General features: G+C 39.5%; 1 protein-coding gene across 1 annotated transcript; it reads left to right on the top strand.

The window, feature by feature from the left end:
* Nucleotides 1-3,798: 3,798 nt before the first annotated feature.
* CLPX (caseinolytic mitochondrial matrix peptidase chaperone subunit) lies at nt 3,799-20,352 on the top strand. Its single transcript, XM_010010909.1, has 13 exons — nt 3,799-3,954; nt 5,412-5,526; nt 10,765-10,919; nt 11,729-11,888; nt 13,137-13,178; nt 14,294-14,470; nt 15,329-15,493; nt 15,823-15,911; nt 16,471-16,635; nt 17,586-17,885; nt 18,382-18,474; nt 18,708-18,814; nt 19,893-20,352. Exons 6-13 carry the CDS (start codon nt 14,347-14,349, stop codon nt 19,981-19,983), a joined length of 1,134 nt encoding a protein of 377 aa, XP_010009211.1. The 5' UTR covers nt 3,799-3,954; nt 5,412-5,526; nt 10,765-10,919; nt 11,729-11,888; nt 13,137-13,178; nt 14,294-14,346; the 3' UTR covers nt 19,984-20,352.
* Nucleotides 20,353-21,537: the final 1,185 nt, after the last annotated feature.

The raw sequence follows: 21,537 nt of genomic DNA, 5'->3' as shown, positions 1-21,537 counted from the left end.
AGCCTGCCCCGGCCTGTTTGGTTTTTCTTCCTTTCTTTTTCTCTCTTCTTTCCCCCTATTTCGCTGGTGTCACCCGGGTGGTGCGAGGGGACGACCGGTGGCGCGTCAGGATGAAGGGCAGCGTTACACGGTGTGAAGTTCTGGAAAACAACCCCCCGTTGAAACACCTTTTTGGAAATTTAATACAATAATAGAGCTTATTTCGACAGAAGTGATTTTCGGCAGCAGTCACACAGTGTGTGTTACCCCGCAGTGCTAGTAATGAGCTTAGTTAGCTGACTGAGTAAAAGCCTGTCTTTTTCTGCAGCCTAAACCTGAAATGATTCTCATAAAGACTTGGGCTCACTTAGCAAAAAGAAGTTATTTCCAACGTGGGGAAGGGTGAAACTCAGCAAAACGCTTACTGGAAGTTGAAGTAGAAGGAGGCTGTTCCTTTTTACTACTTTTGTCCTTTTTAGGGTGTTCTTGTGGATAGTGAGGGTTGATGTGCCCTGTGCTGCTTTGGGGAAAGGCCGACCACCCCCGAATCGTGCTGGAAGCCTCTGCTGTTGCCACATTTGCCACTAGATTCTAATTGTACCTTCAGCAAAAGCCCGACAAGTCAGAGATGATTTATTGCCTTCAAGAGGCAAGTTAACTCATTGCAGTTGAGTTCACATTTACGTCTGACATCACCTGTGCTGAAAGGTTTATACCAGTCCCTTCAACTCCCACCTGCCTGACCTCATGTGAACCCACTGAAATAATAAACTTCAAAGCAAGTAACATTCTGAATTAACTTCAGAATTGTATATTTTTTAATTTTTGTGGGGTTTTTTTCTTTCTTGCTAGAACGAAGATTTAAAAGTGAAATGTAAAAGAACAAAGGAGACTAAACCAGATACAGAGTAATAAGATTATTTATGCATTAGCTTTCCATGATAGTCCTTAAATAAATAATCTTATCTTGGTGCATTTTTGTTATTGTGACAGATCATGTCTTCTGCCAGGTACTTTGCTGTTGCTGGTTGGTACAAGCTTGAGAGTATTCAGTGCATGGATCAGTCAGTCAGGTTGATGAAGTGTCATGGGGGACAGAGACACTTCTGTCACAGTCTCCCTGTCACTTCCTTAGGCAGTCGATTCTTCCAAGATACTGGAAGCTTGGCCCAAAAGTCAGTATTTCTGTCCTCAAGTATCAGTTAAAGGTTAGTAAGGTGCATAGGAGCCTCCCTTTCTTAACACACTAATATGAACACCCTGGATACGTGTCACTGCTGCTACCAGCATTTGAATGTCCTTTAAGTTTACTGTTTCAAACAACCACCTGAGACTGCCGCTGGGGTGTGTGTGAGCAGATATTGCTGTGCTGGTGTCAGCTGGGGCATATCTGAATGTTTATCAGTGTCTGGATCATTCAGTGGAAGTTGCCAGGCATCGGGCTGGAATGTTGGTTTATACTGAAAAATCTGCCTCTGGGCTTATTTGTGCCAGAAAGTAGCTGTGATAATTTCCTTAGTGCTTCATTCTTTAATTGTACAATGAGATTTTGTCAGAAAAATATCAGTCAGACCTTGTGCTGAGCACAGGGACGAGGTTTTTGTGTTTAGCCACTAGCTGATGTAGCAATAACATGATTTCTTTTTTTCTTGTTTAGCCTACCTCCACCCTTCAAAGTTCAGCACATATAGAAGAGTGAGTTTAATGTTCCCAAGAGACTGCCCAGCTAAGACTCTTGTGAGAGTGAAGTGAATTTAACAGCAACTAGAGCCTTACAGTGTGGGTGTAAGACTGCTGCCTGGCCTGGGTCTGCTGCCAGTGTCCTGTCAAAGGCTGGAGGTGAAGTCCCGCAGCTGCAGTTTCTGATCAGTAGATGTGCACAGGCAGTAACATGGCACTCACAGCTCAGTGCTTGATGCTGTGTGTGGTTTTGTAGCTCATCCAGTACAGTTTTCAGTGCATTTTTTGTATCAGTGGTGTTCTCTGAACTAAAATTGATGGTTGTTAGATCACATGCAGTGCTTAGTGATAAAATAATTGAGTTTCTGTGTTAGTGCTTCATCCTTTCAGCCCAAATCTCCCTGTTTTGTGCTCAGGGCTTTGTTCAGGTGAGGTGGTTTGTATTTTCTATTTATTTAAGGGGTCTTTACTCAATTCCCTTTAGAAGTGATAAAACAAACCTCAATAAAGGAACCATTTATGAGGAATAAGCCCCCAAGAGAGGCAATTTATGCAGAACAGCTACTGCATTGTAAGCATACACCACAGCTTATTCTCAACTGACAAGTGCACTTGGCAGATGTAGTCTGCAGATTCAGTCGAAAGAACACAACTGTGTGTAAAAGTGAGCCAATATTTTTAAGTTTACTGTGATATTTTCATAGTTTATCCTATGAAATCTCAAGTGCTTTGCTGTGTGGCAGTGGCACTCAGCAGAGGAATGCAGGATTGGAAAGCACAATGATTGTTATTCCTCCCTCACGTTTACAGACAAAGCAATGCCAGTGCAGGTTTTTCAAAGATTCCTTTTTTAGTCATCTTAAAAATAACTGCAAATCATCTTCAAGGAATCTTAAGTTGCATGTAAGTTAATAAACCAACATCAGATCTCATTTGACATGGTCCTCTTGGTTGTGGCTTTATAAAAGCCTGTGTGAGTTTTCCTGGCAAATTCAGGCTCATCCATAATGCTTTTCTTCTTTACTTTTCCCATTACAGTAGCAAGGTGAATGTTCTTAAATGTCCCCTTTCAACTGAGATTCCAGCTCTTGGTTTTCACTGTCAACCTCTTTCAAAGCAAATGAACTGCACTACTCTTGTCATTCTTAGTGTTTTTATTCTTGTTTTGGAAGAGTTTTTGGAGTTTTCTGTAGGATTCTCTCATCTCTCTAACAGAAAAACCATGTATTATCAGCAAGTTTGTAATTGTCATTGTTGCTATACAGCTTTTCTGTCACAGAGTTTTTGTCAAAACTAGAAAGCAAGTGAGAAATTTGCCACTTTAAGTAGGAGAGGTGGGTTCCAGGCTCTTGTTTATCAGGAGCTTGAGAGATGTTGAAATCTCAAGCATGACATATGTTGATTCACATCATACCTAGTCATGAAATGTAATCCTACCCGCTGTTGCAAGAGGAGGAAGAGGCTGTTTAGTTGCTCAAAGAGTTTGTTGTTCATGTTGGGAAGAAGCTGTCCCAACAAAGTCAAGATTATGCTGAATTTACTTCTGCCTGTCAACATGTGCCAAATATGACATTGCCTTTCAGTTTTCTTCAGGACAGCTTCTTGTTGTCAAGTGGTACCTCAAACTCTTGGAAACTGGATTTTAGTACAGTTCACAGGTGAAAACCAAATCCAGATGTGCAGTCCGGGAGGCTGAGACGCTTGTCTGGTAACTTTTTGTGTAATAAGGGGACATTTCAAAGGTGTCTCTTTCTCTTCAGGGGTTGAATTATTTCACAGTAAGTGCTGGATGTTGATTGTGTTTATCACTCTTTGAGGGTTAGTTTCATAACTGGGATGTTCCCTATTTCATGAGACAGTGGGGCTCTTAATTGTCTGACAGAGGACATGGAATTACTTTTGGGTCATCTTGGGCCAATCCAGGCCAAAAATCACATGAACAGCTTCTAATGAGATGAACGTTAAAGTGGTGAAGAGAATTTATACTGAGTAACTGAAATTTGTTCAGAGTTCAGTGCTGTTGCTGAAACCTTGGAGCTCCATTTAATGTAAATAAATTCTGAGGTTTGGTGGCATTGGGATTAGAATGGTAGTATTTTTAATGTTTAATTTTAAGGTTTGCCTTTTATTTCAGGTATCACTTGTGGCCGTACACGCATCCCTGTTTTAGGAAAACTTGGGACTTTTGAAACTTGTTCCCTGAGGCGAATCCCTCTTAGAAACTTTTCGGAAACACCAGCGTACTTTGCTTCAAAGGATGGTGCAAGCAAGGATGGTTCTGGAGACGGAAACAAGGTAGTCCCCACTCACTAGGTTTTTCAGTAATTTACACAGAATGCTTCCTAAATGTCTTCAGTAGAGTGTTTCCTTACTTCCAATTAGAATCTTGACATTTTTGTTAACTCTTGACATTTCTGATCCTTCAAAGTGCTACAACTGGCAGTGAAAATAAATGATACTGTGAATTTGTTAGCAGACAAACCTATGAACATCCCTTAAAGCTTTTCCCAGTTTTATAAATCTCTTTGCCTAGTGGAAAGTGACACTTGAAAACTTTGTAGAATGTTAGAAATCCACAACAGGTTTCAGGATCTCAGGAAAGAGATCAGAATTATTCTCCTTCAAAAGCCTGCTATCCCCAAGTAGGCTTTTCAAAGTAAGTACATTGGAAGATGTTTGTGTTTTCAGCACTGATTTGATAGTTGTACAAAGCAAGACAAGTTTGTGAGGAGTTTTATTCTACGTTTATTCTGGTCTTTCCTTGTAATTAGTTAATAAATAGCTTCTTCAGATAAATGATTATCTGAGACTAAAACTGCTCTTTAGTCAGCAAAGATGATTTTGGGAGTTCACGGGAAATAATTTTGCCTTAGTGCGGTGTCTTGTGACATCTCAGGAGCTGTCCAGACGACACAGGTGTGTCCTGAAGGTTCAGATTAAACTCCTGTAACCAATGAAGAAGGAAGATGAAGTTTAATAGTCTCTTTTCTTGAGAAGGCTTACAAGGAGAAATGAGTAGGCAAGCAAGGCTTAAGAAAATGGGAACTGCCCTAAAATGGGAAGAGAGACCTTTGCTGTTTCTTAAAAGTATAATAGCTTTTATTATTAATCAGGTTATGAAGGCATACAGTGGATATAGATTTACAAAGTGTTAACCTTCAACACCACTAAGGGTAACACAGAGGAAGACAAGTAGGGTTCTGTCTGGGATCTCTGCCTTAGAAGTGAAAAGTAAAATGTTTCCGAGCAATTTGAGATGCATATTTTATATCCCATATGTGTCACCATAGCTTTATCTGTCAAGGACAAGAAGAGTTGTGGCTTCAGAAACCCTTAGAGTCAACACAGTTGTGATAATTAAATTACTCAGTCTGTAAGGACTGTAAGTATGATTTGTTTTCTTCTCTGGGCTTAGGAGAAATTGCATTGAAATATGCTATTAAAACAGTCTTGACACGGTTCAGCTTGTTACTGTTCTAATGCCAGCCAAGCAATTCTAACATAGATATTGGATACCTCTTCCATGGGCATCCAGAATTGGCAGACCTGGGAAATGTAGATGTGTGGACACTTCAAAATGTATATATTGTAGTGTTCATAGTTTTCAAAGGCATTAACAAGTCCTGGCCATAGTTATTTTGTCATCCAGCTATTGCAGTATTCACATTACTGGATTCTGTAACGCGCTGGTGACTGCTTCATGTAACAATTCCATTGTTGGGGACTAATTGTCTGGAAATCTCTTTCAGAAGTCTGTCAGTGAGGGGGGTGGTAAAAAGTCCAGCTCCGGAAACTCTGGGAAAGGAGGGAACCAGCTGCGCTGCCCGAAGTGTGGTGACTTGTGCACACACGTGGAGACCTTTGTGTGTAAGTGTTAATTAATACTTTATTAAATAGACACAGATATGACTGTATTTGTGATCTGACATATTCTGATAGCTAACTTTTAACCTACCTAATTATACGGTGTCAAAACTTCCGTTATACTTAGTTTTGCCATGTTGGTGTAAGGTTGTATTGTCTCCGTGGGTACATCCGTGTGATTTCCTATGGTGTGTAGTGGAGCAGAATGTGGTGGTGGAATTTGGACTGCATCTGAATAGGCAGTTTTAAAGTAGTTCATTATGTTTTATTCAGTGGAAGAGGTGCTCACATAAACGATAGCATTTTATCTACTGATGTTTGTTTATATACCCATTTATAGTATGTCTTCAATTTACTAAATAATAAAACTTTAATCTTGCACATACTATAACCAAAGTGCTTACCCAGCAGAGGAATTAGTGTATGACAGATGACTTATTAGAATGCTCTTCCGTGGGGAAGCCAGATCCATAATACATTCCAAATAGGAGTCTGGAAAGTCCAAATAGAAAACCAAAGCTGTGTCAGATGCCTCGTGTCCAGCTGCAATAGCTACTTTTTCTCAAGTACAGTCCATATTAATGCCAGTTATGCTTTATGTTCTATAAGACTTGAAGACATTTCTCCTTATTTCAGTGCTAATGAGACCAGCTTAGAAAATAGTTGTCAGAAAGCAAATACCAGTTAGTTGGTAGGGCTCAAGGAGGAAGTATCAAGTCATGATCAGACTTGTGCACTAAGAAGCTTAAGACAAGGTCAGCAGAAACTTGTTCAACACCAGTTAATGTGGCAGTGGGTGAAAATAATGAGCGGATGTGCTACTTTTTGCTGTTATTTGTATAAAATGCTATTTAAGAAAAAGGATCAAACATCATGAATCATGAGACAATTCTATAATTAGAATATATTTATGTTATATACAAGGATCAGTCCTCAGTCCCTGTTTTTTTTTCCCCAGAAACAATAAGCTTTTTTTTTGGTTTGTTTGTCTGAAACTTTAGTCAGTGAGGTTTTCTGAAAAATCTGGCACTAGTTGATGGAGCCAGAAATAGAATCCTGTGTGGTGGTCAGTATGTTGGCCTCTCCCTGGACTAGGTGTGGTTGAAAACAGTGGAAGGATTTCTAACCTCATTTACCTTCTTATCAGATGATTCATGAGTAGACAGAGACATTTTGAAACTCTCTCACTTCACTCATGTGTTTGCTCCCCTTGTTACCAGAGTTTGTGCTTTTATCTGGAAATACCTCTGGACAATCACTGTGTATCCCTGGAAAGCAGAGGCTGATTTAGTATGTTGTCAGTGTTCCTAAGAAAACTTTCTTAGGAAGAGGAAAAAAATGCCTGGCATTTGCAATCTCACATTCACCAGTACTGATACTGCAAAACCTGGAAAGAGTTTGGGACTGGAAACCTGCTTTGTGCTTGTAAAAACAGTGTTCTAGGTGGTCAGACATGTCAGAAGCTTCAAAGTCAAAATATGAGGAAGTCTCCTTTGAATAGCTGAATGTATCTCCTCTTCTCCTCGCATGTACTACTCTGAGGACTAAAGCTGTAAAAACAGCTTTAAATGAATCTGTTATTAATTAGTTCGAACTAAGCCCAGTGTCACCAGGTAACGGAGCAGAGCACACTTCTGTTCATCTTGAGAAGAGCAGTCCTCAGTTCTCTGTTAATTGGTAACTTAAATTAAACCAAAGACTGAAATTACTCTGATTTCTCAGAAATTCCTGTGAGTCATGGGCCTGTCTTCTGGTTTAGTCTGTTCATTTGAGCACGCTGCTTCCCAGCCAAACTGTAGAATATAAAGCACTTGAGAACAGAAGAGTGAAGTTCTAATTATCTTAGAAACAATTAAAAAGAAAACAAAACCTAATAAGAGATCTCTGTCCCATTCTGCCCAAAATGAATGGGTTGCAGCTTGTATTAAACATACTGTAATTGGATTTTTCAGATAAGCCTTTGCTTAGTTAGCAAAAATGATGAATTCTTTCAATTCTGGTTTGAATGACTGAACTGCAGAGCTTTAAGTAAATATCTAAAGCCAAAGGAAAATGTTTATTTGTTTCTAAATAATATTTTTTTCAGACTTTGAGAGAGGTAGGGGAACAAAACACTGACTAAAAGCCACATTTGTTAGTAAATTAATTGCCATTGAGTGGCAGTGGGATGGGCTGGTTGTCCAGTGGAGTTTGCTTTCAGTGGGGCTTCACTTTGCATTCACAAATCTTGTATAAGGATTTGCTTGGTAATGGTTTTCCAGTAATTAACAGCTAAGGAAGGAATATGATGCAAACCAACAGGAATTTTGCTTTGACACACTTTCTCAGCAGTTCCTGTGTTGCTTTGGGTTGTGAGGCTCTGTAAGAAGGGTTTCGTGATCAGTGAAATAAGATGTGAGCCTCAGATGTGGGGTGAAATCCAACAGCTATAAAGCTGATCGGTATAAAAAGCCTTGTCTAAGCACTGCTTTTACTGCCTCCGCTTGACACCATCAGGTCAGCTCCCATCCTCCAAAGCAAGACTTCCCTGCTCTTTTTCCTGATGTTTATTAGAGCAGTTTAATAGTAGCCCATTATCTCAACCCTGCAAGTGTTTTTAAGATTAATCCCCCAATTGTTTTGGCTTCCTGTACGTACTGTAAAAACTCAGCCTTTCTCTTTGGCAAGGTCAGCTCCTGCAGACTTCACAAATCTCTTCGCAAATGCAGCTCTATGCTTATGTTGCCTGAAGCAAAAATAACTCTTGAGTTGCAGTTTAGCACACTGTAAATATTTGCAGATGACTTTATAACAGTGAGGTAACTTGACATGGAGGCTCTTTGCCATGCTTTTATGTTTGCTAAAAGAACGTGCCAGTATTTAAAAATAGCAAAGTTGTTTGCAAACAGGGAGATAGCAGTACTTAAACTTGGTTTCCTTACATTTAGAACAAACTTCCTTTTTCTCTTTCTGCTCTGTTAACAGTCATATTGGTGCTTTTCTCAAGATTGCTGTGTAGATGATAGAAACTGGCCAGTTACATGACTCTGTTTCTGTAACCAAGTCTCCTTCCCCAGGCTCCCCATACATCAGTGTTTCCCTGCAACTATGGATGCTATGGACCTGGAGAGTCCAGAGGAGGCCATGGAGATGCTGCGAGGGCTGGAGCAGCTCTGCTCTGGAGCCAGGCTGAGAGAGCTGGGCTGGGGCAGCTGGAGAAGAGAAGGCTCCTTAACGGAAGACCTTAGAGCAGCTCCAGTGCCTAAAGGGGCTACAGGAAACCTGGAGAGGGACTTTTGACAAGAGCCTGTAGGGACAGGCCAAGGGGAATGGCTTTAACCTGCCAGAGCGGAGACTGAGATGAGCTCTGAAGCAGAAGCTCTTCCGTGTGAGGGTGCTGAGGCACTGGCACAGGGTGCCCGGAGAAGCTGTGTCTGCCCCATCCCTGGCAGTGTTCAAGGCCAGGTTGGACACAGGGGCTTGGAGCAACCTGCTCTAGTGGAAGGTGTCCCTGACCGGGGCAGGGGTTGGAGCTGGATGAGCTTTAGAGTCCCTTCCAACACAAACCAGGCTGGGATTCTACTGGTCTTGCCAAAAATTAGAAGATCTCTAGTAACCTTCCTCTGTGCTGTTTGGGGTAATTGATAAAAGTGTACTCTACACACATTTTTCAGTGAATGATGTTGTAAAGATGCACAATAGTATTCTTACAGCCTGCTCCTTATTTTCTGTTTAGTTAACCATCCCTCTGGGTCTGTAAAGGGGCAAATTTCTTATGGCTGTCAGCTGACTAATAAAGCTGACTATTAGCATTGCAGGGATGCTTTTTTGCTAATTTATGTTAGCAAGGACAACAGCCTTATGGCAGTGTGGTCACTCAGAGTATCAGAGGTGTTTTGAGTGGTCATTCAGGGAGAGTTTGGGCTTTTTTATGTTTTTGTTGCTAAATAACAGTTATGTGAGAGGGGTGAGTGCAGGCAGGTGGTTCTCCACCCTGTTCCCATCAGGCAGATTACAGTAATTTGGAAGGATGCCAGAAGAACTTTCCAGCCTTTAGACAAATTTTCTTTGGAGTAGAGGTAATAAAGCTGTGGTGGCCATAGCATTATGTGCTACATTCTTAAAGGAATCTGCTGGTCTGTCTTACCCAGTCATAAGAAAAAGGAAACCCCTCTTTACTGATGCCAGCTCTATGGGAGGCAACAAGTTATAAATAAGCAGCTTGTTTATTGCCAGTGGCTGTTATTAAAATCAGCTGCTACTATGGTGGTCAGGGCATTTGCTAAGAAGTTTTTATGATTTCAGAAGTTTTGATGCAAGTTTTTCATGTTTTGCTACATTTACTTTGCTTTTAATACATTTACTTTAAATTAGCCCTGTTGCACATGATTTGCGTTTAATAGCATGGTAATATGGTCAGAAAAGATCTATTTTGAATTGCAAATTTATTCTTCTCTACTGTTTATTTTCCATTATTTCAACTTTGTTTTTCCAAAGGAAAACACAAGTAGTGCAAGTTCTAGATTATAGGCTTTTGAAATCAGTCTCTGTAGATAACATGTTTTCTCGAGACAGAGTTCACAAAGTTAGTGGTAGGAGGGTTTGGCTTTTGGAATTTGAAAGAAATGTGTTCTCCTCTTGACAGTAAAAATAAATAAGCAAAAGATCTTGCAAAACATCAAAGTCCTGCTCATCTGTTGCATACCACAGCTGCCCCTGCTTGGGATGAGCCCTTTGTGTGACCCTGCTGCACATGTCCTGGGCCTAGGTGGCTCGAGCGGGCTGTGTAGTGTTCCGGAGCCAGTGGGATGCAGAGACTGGGATCTGCCACAGCTTACCTGAACCTACTGTCTTTGAGATTGTAGATTCCTTTCCTGCACTTTGGTCTGTCCCTCACTACATTTTTTTTGTCTGTCAGTTTTGGGGTTAGGAACAATTCCTGCATAGTTAGAAGTCCTCATTAGTTTTTGCACTGCTTTGAGGTGCCAAGTTTCCTCTTCCAAGTGTAGTGCTACTGAATAAGTATGAAATAGATGTTTGCTTTTTAATCCCTTGTTTGGTTGCTGCCCTGCATTGTGACTTTTTGGGCAAACTGTATTCCCTTGTTGTCAAATTTCATAGTCCAGTAATTGCTCCAAAGGTGAATGAAGGGGAAGTGTGTAAGCACAGAGGTGGCTGTGCTGTCTTACAAGTGCTTGTCCCATGGCAGTTTAATGAATGCTGAGTAATTCCTCTTACTGTTTTGGTTTACTTTTTCTGCAGCTTCCACCCGCTTTGTGAAGTGTGAAAAGTGTCACCATTTTTTCGTTGTACTGTCAGAGGCGGACACGAAAAAGAGCATCATTAAAGAGCCCGAGTCAGCAGCAGAAGCTGTGAAATTGGCATTCCAGCAGAAGCCGCCGCCTCCACCGAAAAAGGTTTGGTTCTTAATGTCACTCCAGTGTTTCCTTGTATTGCAGCATGGTGGAACATTTTACTTCTTAATCTGCATCAGGTGTGTAATGGTTGGAGCAACAAACAATAAAGATGATTAGCTCAAGATTAAACCCTTCAGAGCTATGTGACCCAGCAGAGCACTGATAAAGGAAACAAGTAGATCCAATGGAAGTAGTTGGGCTTGTTTTTCCTCTGCCTTCATCTTGTGACTGACATCCAGTACCTTCATTTTCTCCTTATGACCCGGAGGCTAACCTCAGCCCTCACCAACTGCAGTATTATTTCCTGCTCTTGGCATACTCTGCACCCTTATGTTAGCATAAGGGTGCTGCTTGAGCTGCAGAAGCCTGGATTTGGCCTGTTTCTGAGTGAGAACTTTGTCTGCTTAACTTGTGGCCATGACATCTTAAGTCATTTGGTTTCCCTCTCCCGAGTAGTGAGGGAACTTAATGTGTTTCTCAGTTCCTAGTGGACTGCAATGGTTTCTGAAGCTCCACATAGCTCCTGAGTAGGCTGCCCTTTCTGTTGCTCTTACAAATTTGGGTGCAAATGACAACGGGTTTAAATATTAGTAGAGGAGAACTGACAGACACAATATGATTGTGTAAACTCCAGGTTTTTAAGTAAACTTATCAACAGGGATATATTCTGTATTTTAAATGTTGGCTTTCTGTTTCTTAGTTCTGTAATGGTTGGTTTAGGCCGAAGTCCATCTTTGGCACAATATACTATCTTCTCTTTTCTGCTGCAAGGTGATTTAAAGTGTTACTAAGATTGAGTTATTTTTCAGATTTACAACTACCTCGACAAATACGTTGTTGGTCAGTGTTTTGCCAAGAAGGTGCTTTCAGTTGCTGTGTACAATCATTACAAGAGGATCTACAATAATATCCCAGCTAACCTGAGACAGCAAGCAGAAGCTGAAAAGCAGACTTCTTTAACACCAAGGGGTTTGTATGATGTTTGATATTTCTTCTGGTCAAATCAAACTTACCCTCATTTAAGAAACCCTGAGAAAGGTTTTACTTTGATGTCAGATGTTCTGAAAGTGACATGACCTAAAGGAATTAGTGTTAAATTTAATTTTCACTGTACATGAACTTCTGTGATTAAATAGTAATCCAGAAGCTTTATGCTGCCATGGGTATCGCCTTCTGTGTTAAATGTTTAGCTTTTTTTGCTGACACATATTATTAGATATTTATTATACCTATTATTAAATACCTATTATTAGGTATTTAACTTTATAAAACGAGCTTCCTAAATTTTACTTTCTAATCTCATTTACTGCTTAACAGTTGATCTGCTGCTTAATCGGCAAGCCACAATGCAGATCATGAAGATACTATTTTGCAGAGGTAATTTGATGAATAGCTGGGTTTCCAACCTCACTTAGCTGCTGCTGGCAGCATCTGTTGGTCACCATAGTATTGTTCCATATCTAGTAGGTGTAGATGGAGTTACTCTTGGCAGTACTTTTGCTACCGAGTAAGAATGTAGCTATGTTGATCTTAATTTATTTTTAGAAGTAGGATTAAGTTACTGTCTCTGATTCAAAGTCTACCTTGATTTTTTTTTTTTTTTAAGGTGTTTTGTGTTCTCTTATGAAAACTAGTATGCTGAGAAAACAGAAATCTGCTTTGTTTTTGAATTTACATAAAGAAGTGTTTTAACTGAGGGGGGAACATGAGTAGCACTGTTCTGATAGTGGCAGGAGAGCAGTTGTGAACGTGGCACTGGGAAGATACTGACCCTCTACAGGGAAATAAAATGGTGCATAACCAGAGGGACTGGCAGTGAGTGTGTCTGTAACAGTACCTTAAAATATGGGAAATCTTATATTGTAACACTCAGATCTAAATGTAAGAGTTTAAGGAAGCCTTTTTAAAGCAGAATTATGTCACTGCAAGTTTCCCACCACCCCCCCCTTATGTAAGTGGTTTTAAAATGAAAATCTAATCAAAGGTGATAGATTGTTACTTGTTTTAGTAGCAGAAAGCTTGCTGTCATTTTAAAAGAGTGCATGTTGGGGTTTGGGTGAATTTGGCAGCAATAAAAACTAATTCATGTGGGGATTTCATGTTAGAAATACATTAATACATAGTAATGAGATGTATTCGGAAGAGGGCAAGAGGTGGAGAATTTATAAGCTTTTATAAACTTATTTTTTTTATTACTGTTTTCATCCTCTCTCTTAGAATTAGAAATCAGAAGACGGGAGGATGAGTACAGATTTACAAGTAAGTGAACTCTCTCCTCATGTCCTCCTCTGCAATATCTACTCTTCTCATGTTAATTTAGAATAGTCCTTAGTGACTGCTAGTTTAAAATGCTGGCTGAAATCCTGTTTGCTTTTCTTCTGCAAGTAAATTTAATTGATGGCATTGAGTGTGGCTTTAAAAGGGCTGACTGGGATTTGACTATCTAGTTCTAGGTGGAAAGCAGGTAACTTGATTAAATACCTTTTATAAAGCTGATTAATTAATTACTATTAATTAATCCCTAGAATTATTCTCAGTAGAGCAAGTGAAATTGAATTATATATCTGAGATGTGATTATATTAGTAGTACTGTACAGAATATCATGTGAGATAGATAATAAAGGAAGTTATGCAACTGTGGGGTATTTGCACTCTTAAAAGGCACTGTCACCTTGAACCTCAGAATGCCCTCTTTTTTTTTGTGTGGGTGATGTCAGTTATGTTTATTTGCAGTCCACCAGAACTCTCACTGGCTGTTGAACTTCTTAGTCTAGTGCAGGTCAGTTTGTAATCCCAGTTACACCTCTTCAGACCAGTTTGCTTAATCTTCAAAATTCTACCCTGCAAACCACTTAAAACTAGTGCTCTGAAAAAAGAAAATCCAGCTCAATCTCCATATCCATGTGTAGGGCCAAAACCTGTAATAACTGAAGTAAGACAACTCTTCAAGTCTTGAGAGTAGACCTGTGCATTGCTTTTGTACTTGTCAGAGTAAACCAGTTCTTGCATGTCTTCATCATAGAGATCAGCAGTTTGGATTTATTTCTTCTCTTATGTTTAGAAAAAAAACCACTAAAAATTACAGTTAAAATTACTTAATTTGTAAGACTGAAAATTTCTCTTGTTTTTACTGTAGAGGAATATTTTAGTAATTCTTTTCATATATGCAGATATGCCTTTGTGCAAAGATACAGTTGAAACTCATTTTTTGTAATAATTGTACCATATTTTTGTTGCTGTCCTATCTGTAAACTTCTGTACAGATAGAATTAGAGATTTGCAGAACTAAACAGGACCACCAAGCTTTTATCATGCATTTAAAGTAATGGCAGATCCTGTTGGTGCTCAAACAGTTCTGTTACTGTCCTCTTCAGAACTTCTGCAGATTGCTGGAATCAGTCCACACGGTAATGCTTTAGGAGCATCGATGCAGCAACAAATGAACCAGCAGATACCTCAGGAAAAACGGGGAGGAGAAGTACTAGATTCACCCAATGATGACATAAAACTTGAAAAAAGTAATATTTTGCTGCTTGGACCAACTGGATCAGGTATTACACAGCTGTGTCAGATTTTTCTTAAGATTGATTGTTACCGAGTGATTTTCCTCTTTAATGATTATTACAATTTGGTGTATAAAAAGCTAAGCTGTGGAGTCCAAACTGGGATTTTTGTGCTTTCGTGCCATGGAAACAAGCTGAGCTAAATGGCCTTGAAAAGGAAGGAGCTCTATTCGCATGGTTTTGTTTTCTATTATTTTAAATGCCTATATTTTACTGCCTGATTAAAAAGTGCAGCTTTAATTCAGCTGAAATAAAATGCATTTAAAGTTTCTGTGCTTTAGATGGCAATCTGAGATGCTGCAGTAGAAAGTGTTGTTCCACCTCTGGGACAGATGAGTTGCAGGGGAGTTAAAAGAGAACTGATACTTGCATGTTCATAAAAAGTGGGAGTGTTTGTGCTGAGGTGACAGTATTCTGCAGGCTATTTGGGAGAACATTCACCAAATAATACTTCAATTCTGTTTCTCCCCAACTTCAAAGCAGGAGCAGTTGGACTTTGCACTGTACCCTGATTGTCTGCAAAGGACTACTGATTTATTTAATCTTTAATCTATGCAAGTACATGTATTCTGGTTTCTGTGTTGTGTCACACTTTGTGATACTCTGCATTTCAAGCTGCCTCAAGTGTATGCTATTACTCTAATTGAGAAATACAGCTTGCTAATGTAAAAAACACTGCTCATGAAAACTAGCTGCCTTGGAAAATATTCTTATATGAATATATGAGCATGTTGGCATCATTTAGAATATCTAATGACAGTAATGGTGACTTTATGGTAAATATTTGGGTTTGTGTGCTCTAGAGAAATGTGTAGTGGTTATAACATAGAGGTTTTATTTCATCAGGTAAAACCTTGCTGGCTCAGACTCTAGCTAAATGCCTAGATGTACCCTTTGCCATCTGTGATTGTACTACCTTGACCCAAGCTGGCTATGTTGGTGAAGACATTGAATCTGTCATAGCAAAACTGCTCCAAGATGCCAACTACAATGTAGAAAAAGCTCAGCAAGGTAAACTTCTGCAGTGTGTTTCCTGAAGTTCATTCATAGACTGTGTTAAACTTACCTAAGTGCTTGAATGAGACCACCAGTATTTCTGTGATTGATATTCCTGTTGCATGTACCTGAACCTTAAGTGAGAATAAACATGAAAACAACTTTAAGCATATCATGTAGCTTTTCTTCTTGTCCGTATTTGGACAAGATTGTGCACATTTTGTAACCTGCAATACGGAAGTGAACAGACTGGTGCTGTCTTAAACTATGTTCTTCCCTGTGTGTGAGTTCTTGCTTCTCTTAAAAAGTGAAGTCTTCCTTAATTCCACTTTCTGTAACTGCAGGAATTGTTTTTCTGGATGAAGTAGATAAGATTGGCAGTGTTCCTGGCATTCATCAGTTACGGGATGTTGGAGGAGAAGGTGTTCAACAAGTGAGTGCTTCTGTAGAGTGATTTTCCTTTGTTAAGGGAACAGCCCAACGAGTCTATGTATCATCCTATTGTATGTCAGATGGCATGGGAGTGTTTAGAGTATAGTTCTTTAGTTCCCTAATTATTAACCTTTTGAAACGCTCATCTTTCCTCTTCATTCAAAATAAAAGTAACTCATGACTGCTTCATAGAAACATTTTAATTGAGTTGCAGTTGAGTTCTTTTAATTGAAAAACATCTCTGCAGCATTCAGATGGCAAGTTGCATAATGTAGGCAAGAACAGAAAACATTTTCTGTTTGAACAAAACTCTTAAAGCAGGTTACTGCCAAATGCAGCTTATAGTGTACATGGGAGTCACATTAAAGTTAGATTTTTGTCTATGCTTGAGAGGGATTGTATGGAAAACTGATTTATTTAGGCACTTGCTGTTACTGTAAAGGCTCACGGGATAAAAAAATGCAAGTACCTCTGTGAAAGTCAGCACAGTCTGGTGTGCTGCCTTATATGATGATACACAGTGGAATTTTTTCATTGCTTATTTCTTCTTTCCTCTTTAGGGCTTGTTAAAGTTACTCGAAGGCACAATAGTAAACGTTCCAGAGAAGAATTCTCGTAAACTACGTGGAGAAACGGTGCAGGTTGACACAACAAACATCCTTTTTGTAGCTTCTGGTGCTTTTAATGGTTTGGACAGAATTATCAGCAGGAGGAAAAATGAAAAAGTGAGTGCATGAGGCTGTATTTAAACTGAAAATTACCTTAATTACTGTTCACAGTACAGACTCCTAAAGGTTGCGCTGTATTTGCAGACCCACTATGTTTGTAAAGCAGGGGGTTTCCATCTGTTATCTGGGCACCTGAGGTCAAGCCTAAAAAAGGTAGCGAAGAACAAGCCTATTGTTAGTAGGCTTAAGTAGCTTGCAGTGATGTCTGCTTCCACAGAGAGATTTTTAGCATATGCAAATAGGGAAAAAAAATAGGGAAGTTAAAAGCTGTTGGGGGAGGACTTGCTGTCCCTACTCACGTGGTAAACTTGCATTGTTGTCATGTCCAGTGTTTCTTAACAGAGTATATGAAACAGTTGTAGCAATTGTAATAGGATTTCTTTCAGTTGGAGTGTCCCAAGTAGGAAGCTGAGAAAACCTTTAGATATCCCCAGAAAATGTGTATTTTACTCATAATTTGAGCAAATGGTGCTAAAAGCTCTCATCAGCTTAAAATACCTAGTCATGCAGTTCACTGCTTTTGGTATTAATGTCTGGGGACAGAGTTCTTGTGGCTGCAGCTTTCTGGCAAAATGTGCACCCTGTTTCTAACAACAGAGGAGTGACTGAAATCCAAATGTTATGATAATTCAGGTAGCTTTTCATGCAAGCTCACTTGCATGCATTTCCTTAATGTCTGAAGAGCCCTTTTTAGTGTCACTGGTATGTGTAAACTTAAGATACATTAATAACCTTGCTCTTAGGCTGATGTATTGATACTTTACTGAGGGAATTAGATGGTATAAGAAACTGATTATGCAAGGGGTATAATTTTACTGTAAGTAATTTCTTGATTCTGTGTGTAGTGACAGTCACTCCAACTTTTTAATGCACATAGAAAGTGATTTAGTTACATAAAGAAGATGTAACTATTATAATTCTGTAAGCATAACATGTTTGTGTTGCAGTATCTAGGATTTGGGACCCCAGCTAACATGGGCAAAGGCAGAAGGGCTGCAGCAGCTGCTGATCTTGCTAATATAAGTGGAGAGTCTGATCCCCATGAAGAAATTGAAGAAAAGGATCGCTTGCTGCGTCACGTGGAAGCCAGGGACCTCATTGAGTTTGGCATGATTCCCGAGTTTGTGGGACGTTTGCCCGTGGTGGTTCCTCTGCACAGCCTGGATGAGAAAACCCTTGTACGGATTCTTACTGAGCCACGAAATGCTGTGGTTCCTCAGTACCAGGCCCTGTTCAGCATGGATAAGGTTTGAGGCTTTTATTTGGTGACTCTTCAATATTCTTGTTTATAAATACAATGTTAAAGTGATCTAAAATAGCAGCTGAAATCACTTCTTCCCCCAATGTATGCACCTCCCCACTGTGGAAGAAAAAGTAAGCAAACTGGTTAGAACCTGACTGGGTACACTGGTTTACACTGGGTAACTGTGCTTGTGGGGTGACTATCTGGAAGTAGTTGAGCTGCTCTTCATGTTCATGTTCAAATGAACATCTGTCACCTTGCCTAGAAGGCATCAAGAGCTGCTTCATGTACTCTAGAAGTACTTAGAGTAGTTGTAGGTAAAAGGACATAGTCAACACAGGTGGTGTTAGTCAAAACCAAAGTGTAGCTGAAGCTTAAATGTTAAATGTTCTGGTCTGTAACAAGTAAACTGCTTGTAAGTTATTTTCAGTAATGCTTGCAACCTACTGTTGAGTTATAAGTGAAACAGTGAACTAAACTTCATGTTTTTCTCTATGTAGTGTGAATTAAACGTAACTGAAGATGCACTGAAGGCTATAGCCAGACTGGCCCTGGACAGAAAAACTGGTGCAAGAGGTCTTCGATCTATAATGGTGAGTAAATTTTCATGTTGAGTAAATGAAGCTACTTACATTTTTGTATATGGACCTAAACTTGACAGTTTTCAGTCAAAACTTCACTTAGTTCTGGGTCTTGGATGGGATGCAATAAGTCTTTTCCAAGAAAACACTCTAACTCTGAAAATCACTTGCTGACCGTATTGTTGTGTGGGAGAAATATTTTACACGATATACAGAAACATTTTGCCCCTTCTATTTTCTTGTAGGAGAAGCTGTTACTGGAGCCCATGTTTGAAGTGCCCAATTCTGACATTGTATGTGTGGAAGTTGACAAAGATGTTGTAGAAGGCAAAAAAGAGCCAGGATACATTAGGTAAAACCCTAACGGATGTTTCAGAGCAGACAAGTAATACAGCTAGACAGGTATTCTGCTGTTTGCTGTAGGAACAAGCTTATAAACACACAACCTAAAAATTATTCAAGTCTCTGTATGCTGCACACAACTGAACTAGTGCCTATTCTGTCCTGGAGGCTTTGGGGTTGTAATTTGGGGTTGTATTGCATTAGGGTTTAAATAGAAATCTAAAAATAAACTTACGTGTGAAGTTACTTTAAGCCTTTTGTGTGTGTGTGTGTGTGTATACCTGTAGAAACAGAAGTGAATTATAAGCATCATAAGTTAGCACTAAAAAAACTTTAATTAATTTAATTAATAAGTTTAATTGTGACTGTACTGAAATTCCTGGAACGGAACTTTTTCCTTTCTCCTTCTACTTTCCATCACTGAGGTTCATTTTTATACAGGCTGCTGCAGTTTTCTTCTCCATTGCTCTTGTAGCAGTGAAGAAGCACAAAGACACATCTACTGATTTGCTGAACTCTTAAAACAATTTAATGTTGTAATGATGTGGTGAAATGCTGAAAGCACAGGAAAAATCTGGATTTAGGAAAACAAAACCGTATTAATTTTAGTGAACAAAGGATGGAGTTGAGAGGGAATGGGTCAGGTTAAAAACACAGGTCTGAAATTTAGGAACTCTGGCTTGGTTTTTATCCCTGACGGCTTTCTGAGGGTAACTTTTTCCACTGAGGTACATGGTTTCTATTCTGTGTCTGTGCTGAAGCTTGTGTCTCAAAGGGGATGGTTGGAGTGGAGAGTATCCTGCTTACCCTGATGGCTGCTTTACAGGATTTTGTAGAGCACCACCATTCATATTTGCTGGAAATACAAAATATATTGATTAAATCAAATGACTTGGCTGAATTCAATGGCTTTTTGGCTCTCAGTAATGAGAGTGCATGCTGGTAGTCGTCTGCATAGCACTGTTTTCAGCTCAGAAGGTCATTTAGCAGGTGAATGCTTGTTCAAGCAGTTTTCACTGTGGTGACATGTTGACCAGAAGCTACAGAAACTGTATCTGAAGTATCTCATCAGTTTGTTTTAATTATAGGGCTCCTACTAAAGATTCATCTGAGGAAGAATATGACTCTGGTGTGGAGGAAGAAGGCTGGCCTCGACAAGCAGATGCTGCAAACCATTAAATACTGTCAGAATGCTCGCCCGCATAAAGCGCACTTGGTTATTTCTGGCTTCAGTCTGATACTAAAGGCATTGGATCTATCTCGGATATGTGATGAGGAACTTTATTAGCTCAATCAGATCGTGTATTTTATTGCAACATCACATTGATTTATTCGATGGACATTGTGTGGACTTGGATGGCATAATGTTCAAATATGAATTGTATATTACACTTGTTCAATTAAAATGTATAGCAAATCCAGCAGCACCTGGATCCATCGCTCTTCCTAGAAACTAAACCAGCAACGCCGGTGCTGCCAATAGTTAGATTTTACAATAATACTCTGCAAACGGGGGAATCAAGATGAATAATTGGTAGAGGGTGAATAAACCATTAGCTCCTTGCAGGGGGTTATGCTGGGGTCAGTGTTGGGTTGGAGCTGGGTGGGTGCTGGAGTGACTTGTTACAGTGGGATTGTGGAGAAACTGGGACTCGCTTTGTGACACTGCTGGGAGATCTTGCTAAGATGTGACACTAGTTTGTTACAGTAATTGAAATGCAGTAGCAAATAATTACCCTTCACCTCTCCATTAGGAGTACGTTTTCATCACCTGGAATACTGTGAAAGAAGGTGAAGTCAGAACTTGGTAATTGATTTTTTCCAGAGGATTTCTAGGACCTGGTAAGCTATCTGAATTTGGACGAGAAGTCACCATCAATTTTTAACTATTAATGTTCTAATATAGTACATTTTGTTTAACGTATTGGAACTATCATGCATCAATTTTTTGGTGCACTTTGCCCAACCTCTATCTTATAATGTTAAGAGATGAAAGAAGTAAATGTATCATATTTTTGATGTAATGGGTAGTGATCGTTCACACGGTGCTTTTTAAGTTATACGCTCCAATGTTGGTAGTGCCTCTTGTGGTTTTGTCTTTGATTTTCAGTCTGGCAGCAAAGCAATCCTTCCTCTTCTGTTCTACACCAAAATGAATCCGATCCTTTAGGGAAGTCTTTGTGAAAACACTAAAGGACCTGTACATTTTGGGTTTGTTTCGGGAATTAAAATCGTTACTTGCAACTTTCTGTTCTTCGGTGATATGTGGGCTTAGGTTTTACTGACCCTTTTTTTCTAGCATTTAAATTCACACTATTTAAATGAAACTCTCATCGTTCTTTTCAGTCTAGTGGATGTTTTAGGACAGGAAAGGATACCGTGGATGCGTTGACCCTATTTTTGTTGATTTTTGTTGATTTTTGTCAATTTTTGTCATGTAAATTTAATGTGATACTTGTGTTCTGACCTAGAAGCAGTGTGACATGCAGTTGTAGCCAGATGCAGCAGATACTTCTCTTAGGATTTCAGGTTTTATTCAGGTAAAACGACTCACTAATGGTTCAGAAAAAGCTGCGTTGGGAGTTGAGGATATTTCTAGGAGCTTAGTCCTCTCAGAATGGGAATCTGGGGTGAGCTATCTGTAACTGCATCCTCACTTTCCTCCTTTTAGAGTGGAAAAAATATATATAACCGCTTTTAATTCTGAATCCTTTCATTCAAATCCCTTTTTAA

The sequence above is a fragment of the Nestor notabilis genome, unplaced genomic scaffold (assembly GCF_000696875.1).
Source record: "Nestor notabilis isolate BGI_N333 unplaced genomic scaffold, ASM69687v1 scaffold22153, whole genome shotgun sequence".
Classification (NCBI taxonomy): domain Eukaryota; kingdom Metazoa; phylum Chordata; class Aves; order Psittaciformes; family Psittacidae; genus Nestor; species Nestor notabilis.
The sequence above is the reverse complement of the archived record's forward strand: the minus strand, read 5'-3'. Positions and strand labels throughout refer to the sequence as shown.

Excerpts from the sequence above, each read along its gene's own strand:
- CLPX (XM_010010909.1), top strand. The coding sequence starts at position 14,347 with ATGCAGCAACAAATGAACCAGCAGATACCTCAGGAAAAACGGGGAGGA. Across the intron at positions 14,471-15,328 it reads GCTTGGACCAACTGGATCAG|GTAAAACCTTGCTGGCTCAG; the intron begins GTATTACACAGC and ends TTATTTCATCAG. Across the intron at positions 15,912-16,470 it reads GAGGAGAAGGTGTTCAACAA|GGCTTGTTAAAGTTACTCGA; the intron begins GTGAGTGCTTCT and ends TTTCCTCTTTAG.